General features: G+C 43.8%; 1 protein-coding gene across 3 annotated transcripts in view; it reads right to left on the bottom strand.

Annotated features, from left to right (window-relative positions):
* Nucleotides 1-653, bottom strand: part of LOC125025878 (transmembrane protein 19-like) — a 21,664-nt gene extending 21,011 nt beyond the window's left edge. For all 3 annotated transcript variants that reach the window (XM_047614175.1, XM_047614176.1, XM_047614177.1), the window contains exon 1: nucleotides 492-653. In XM_047614175.1, coding sequence (XP_047470131.1) covers nucleotides 492-591 — 100 coding nt within the window. In that variant the 5' untranslated portion in view covers nucleotides 592-653. The remainder of the gene's footprint in view (nucleotides 1-491) is intronic.
* Nucleotides 654-5,000: the final 4,347 nt, after the last annotated feature.

Genomic DNA, 5,000 nt, shown 5'->3' with positions numbered 1-5,000 from the left:
TCTTATATTTATTCGCTTTGTCATTTGCATACATTATCTTCCTTATAAAAGATGGCTGAACCGTCACTTAATTTACCAAAAGAAACGTGTGTTTTCTCTCCTCAAAATTTCTCCTCGCGTTAGATTTACACGACATACAACGAGGTCAATCCTCCTCTTTTAAACTCGTGGATTTCGAGAAAAAACAAATAAATAAAACAAAAATAGTGCAAATGTTTTGTTTTTGTCTCGGTCTTACGTCTGGCAGCGACGTCTCCGTTCCCCCGTTAACATATTGTTTTAATTAATTCCTTAAATTCTTTAACCTTTTTCTCGCGGGTTTTGCCTCCTTCTCCCTCCCGGATCACAGCCCCGAATACTTGAATAGCCTTGCAATAAGGTCTTGCAAGAGGAGGGCGATTTAAAGCCGAAAAAATCGGAGTAAAATGGACTGATAAAAATACGCCTTCACGCCTGCGTCACTCTCCTATCTTTAAAAGGGGTCGACTTACCTCCTATCGTGGTGGACAAAAAGGCATTGATGAGCCACAGGATCATGGACACCGGCAAGCTGAACAAGAGCAGCAGCAAAAATCCGTTCCTGTGCTGCATTTCGGGGAGATTTCAGTGATAAAATCCAGAGCGAGAGGAGGCATGTGCACCCGCTTCCGAGGTCGAGGGAGGACTGGCTGCCGATTCCACCTTTTCTGCTCGGCGGCGCGGGCTCGGGCGGGGCGTTGCCACGTCTACTCTCCTCGCCACAATAGATCTTGTGCCATCAGTCTATTCTTGATTTAAACTGTGATATATACGTGTCTTTAAGTTATTTATATGTCATTGTCTTAAAGTGATAGTGATAAACTGGACGTGCGCAGAGTAACTGAACTGAACTGTAACTGTTGGTTACAATCTGCAATCAGAATTCGAAATGTGATTTCAGAATTGAAAGAAAAAGAAAGAAAATAAGTATGGTGTGGCGTATATGAGAAAAAAAAAAATATCAGGAAGCTGCCTATGGGAAAAGCACAACCCTAAGATGAAGCTTGGAAATATCAACATTAGATATTCCGTGATGTCATTACATATATTTTTTTCCTCTTGCAACACCTTTGCAATTACGATATGTATAATCTTCTTGAAAGGTTATTTCTCAGTACGGGAATGTGGTGCAGAATTAGTCAGTTTAAAATTTCCTCTCTTTCTCTATCTATCGACATATATCTGTTTGTCTATCACTGTCTGTCTGTTTGTTTATCTGACAGATAATATCTCTCTCTCCCTCTCTCTCTCTCTCTCTCTCTCTCTATATATATATATATATATATATATACATATATATATACATATATGCATATATGTGTATGCACATGCATATACATGTGTATGTGTGTATGTGTATATGTGTGTGTGTATATATGTACATGTATATATATGTATTTATTTATATGTATACTTATATACGTATATATATACATATATATATGTGTGTGTGTGTGTGTGTGTGTGTGTGTGTGTATTATATATATATATATATTGTTGTGAGTTCACAGTGTCTAGATGTGTTGCGGCGGCGTGAAGCATCGAGGCACAGACAAACAGCCAAACAAAAAAGACCGCGCACAATCAACTCCTTGACGTCCAGCCTATGGCTTTCCCTTTAATATCAACAAGATCTCTTTTAACTTTTATTTAAGATCATTATGGAGGACAAAGTAAAACTTCTTAAATGCATTTCAAAACCTCATTTATGCTTAAAAAAATAAATACAAAAAATATCGGTTAAAATCACTCTTTACGAGTCTTAATATTATCGCTGAATAAAAAAAATAAGTCATTTTGATGAAAAGATTAAGATTATTAACTCAAGTTTAGTCATGTATATGCAACAAATAAGAAAAAAAGGATCACGTCCAGCTCCTCAGAAAAACAAACGTCAGCACAGAGAACCTCGTACATAGAGCATCTGGTTCAGACTGAGTGTAACTCGCGCGATGCGATTGAGATTTGCGAAGTTCTAGCTTCGCCCGGGCCTTCCATATATGACCCGGCCTGTGTTAGCTTTTTACGGCTGTCTCATTTGGTTCTCTGACACTCGGTGCTTACCGTGGCGGTGGGACTGCCAGCAGGCGCTCCTGCCGCCATGGTGTAAGCATATCGCATAACCTCTTTACCAGCACGGCGACTGTTGTATGTGGTCCCTGTCTCAGGAATTGTGTATGCTCACAATTCTCTAAGTAATGTACTAGTGTGGCATTCGGTTCGCCGCAGTGCATGCAACACCTCTCTTCACGGTCTATTGTTTCTATAATCTGCCATGCATAGTGGTAACCTATGCGCATTCTGTGAAGAATGACTTCGGTACCTCTGTTGATTATTTCAGAGACTGCCAGTGGTTCATAGCCTGTGGCGTCTGAGTACCAGCTGACCGAGGGGGAGGATCTCATTTCCCCTCTGTGAAGCTGCAGGAGGAAGGTACGGCCGACCAAGGCACACTTCTCCTTAAGTAATTTTCGGCTTGGTTTTATCGTCATGGGATTTGGGGGCATACCCCTGTCTGTCAGCAAGCTCGTTCCCTCTGATGCCGATGTGGCTTAGGACCCAGTTGATGAAGATTCTTCTACCCTGAGCAAGAATTCTTTGTGCTATGGTAAGAATTATGGTCAGGAGGTAGATGTTGTCTGTGGGTGAGCTGTGCTGAAGCACAGTCAATGGCTGCCCTGGAGTCTATATGTATGACCACGTGTCCTTCCCTTAGGGACGCGTGGGCTAGGGCTCCCATGATTGCAACTGCCTCTGCCTGTAGCGAGGAGGCGTTGTCTGTTACCCTCATGGATTGTGTGGCATCCCTTGCTGCAAAGCCGGGGCCTGCAGTGTGGCTCAAGGGATCGACCGATCCATCCGTGAAGTAGGTTCTACTGCCCGGAGGAGTGATGGCTGCAATGACCCTCTCGGCTTCTGCCTATAGTCTAGGCGTGGGGTATAGGCTCTTTTTCATTGACATGCTCATTATATTGAACTCTATCAAGGTTGATGCCCACGGCGGGGCTTCGACAAAGTCGGGGTGGGGGGAGTCCATGCCATTAGCAAGAAGCTGTTCTTTGAGCTGATATCGTATCAACACCGGGCTGTGTGAGACAGCCAGGAGTTGTTTGCGAAGAACTCGTTGTCTTGTTCTAGGAGTCTGACTATTTTTTGTCTTAGGCTTGTGTTCCTGGGAGCCTGGATGACCTTTGACAGGAATTGTGTTGCCATTAGGTCGATTCGTGAGTCCAGGGGGAGAAGGTTTGCCTCCATCAGGAGGTTGAGGACCTCCTGGCAGCTTCATTTCTCCAATTTGTCTGTGTACTTTTTCTTTGCAGCAATTAGGGCGACTGAGGCATAGTCCACAACAGGGCGGACAGCATGTACATAGAATGATCTTAGTACTTTGTGTCCTGCTCCTATGCGTCTCCCAGTCATTGCTCTCATGACAGACAGTCTTGCTTTGGTTCGGTCGACCAGGTACTGGACCTCCTTCTGGAAGGAGAGGGTCCGGTCAATCCTTACCCCAAGGTATTGGAAGACCTAGACCCATTCCAATTTCACTCCCTGGATTTTCAGACTTGTGCCTTGAGCTCTCTGTCTCAGAGCCATGGCTTTGGATTTGGCTGCAGAGATCTTTAGTCCTGTCCTACACTCCTCGGACACAAGGTCCAGACAACGCTGGGCTTAGTTCAGACTGTATAGTCCAGTGGAGGTGATAGCGAGATCGTCTGCATACGAGATGATCTGGCACCCCACTGGGAGGTAGGTTGAGGATGCAGGACATTAAAGTGTTAAATAGGGCTGGAAACGTCCAGCCTGTGGCGTTCCATTTTCTAGTGGCATGTGCTGCGATAGGTGACCCTGGAATTTGACATTGGCAGTCCTGTTCCTGATGTAGTCACCTATCCAAGCTAAGAGCTTTTCTCTGATTCCCTTCTGGATCAGGCTTTCCTGAATGGCAAGCGGACTTGCTAGTTCAAAAGCCTTCTCAAGGTCAAGGAATACTACTTCAGCTGGGCCCTTGCTGATTGTGCTAAAGAGCGTGGCTATGCTGTGTGCTGTGCTCATGCCTCTTGCGGACCCGTGGAGGTGTTCGTGCGGGGGACCCATTTTCCATTGGAGCCGGTTTAGTACCATCCTCTCGGCCGTCTTGGCCAGGCAGCTGAGCAGAGAGATGGGGCGGGACTTCCCCGGCTCCTTTGGTTTTGGGACGGGAACTATGGTAGCCCTCTTCCATCTCTGGGGTAGAGTGGAAGTTTCCCAGGACTTGTTGATGAGTTGCAAGAGTGCAAGCTCATCTGCTAGTCCTAGGTGGGAGATGATAGGGTACGAGATCCCATCAGAGCCCGGGGCTGTGTTGGGACTGGATTTATAGGCTTTTCTTAGTTCCCTCAGAGAAAAGATAACATCTGAGTTATCGGGTTCGGCTGCCCTTTCTCTGATCTGAGCATTGTAGACGTTCTTGTCTTGCCCTCAGCTCGGTTGGCAGACTGTTGCTGCTTGTCCTCGCAGAGAACTCGTGCGCCAGTCTGTTTGCCTCCGCTTGGGGGTCATGGTTTGGTAACTCGCTCCGTTTTTGGCAGTATTTATAATGTTTGTGACGTCATGAACTACGTCACGAACTGTACATCTTTCGTATTTATAAAACTTGAGATTTCACCTTACAGATTAGATTATATATTTTTACAATGTCTGGAGAAAAGAGAAAAAAAAAAAAATCAATTTAAAACAAAATTTAAAATATCGAACAAAAAGTTAAAAGTAAAAGATTGCAAGTGTAAAATACCCGGAAGATTAGAGATAACAATGAAAATCAAACTAAACGTCCATTAAATCAAGATAAATAGAAAATCAAGTAAAATAGACTTTCGAGTCTTAAGAACGAAACAAATACATAATTAAAAAAAAAAAAAAAAAAAAAAAAAAACGACTTTGAAAAGAAGGGGAGGAACTTCACTAAAACTACAGAAACAATAAAATACCTAAAAAAGAGAAAC

This window comes from Penaeus chinensis, chromosome 5 (genome assembly GCF_019202785.1).
Source record: "Penaeus chinensis breed Huanghai No. 1 chromosome 5, ASM1920278v2, whole genome shotgun sequence".
NCBI classification, from domain to species: domain Eukaryota; kingdom Metazoa; phylum Arthropoda; class Malacostraca; order Decapoda; family Penaeidae; genus Penaeus; species Penaeus chinensis.
The sequence above is the reverse complement of the archived record's forward strand: the minus strand, read 5'-3'. Positions and strand labels throughout refer to the sequence as shown.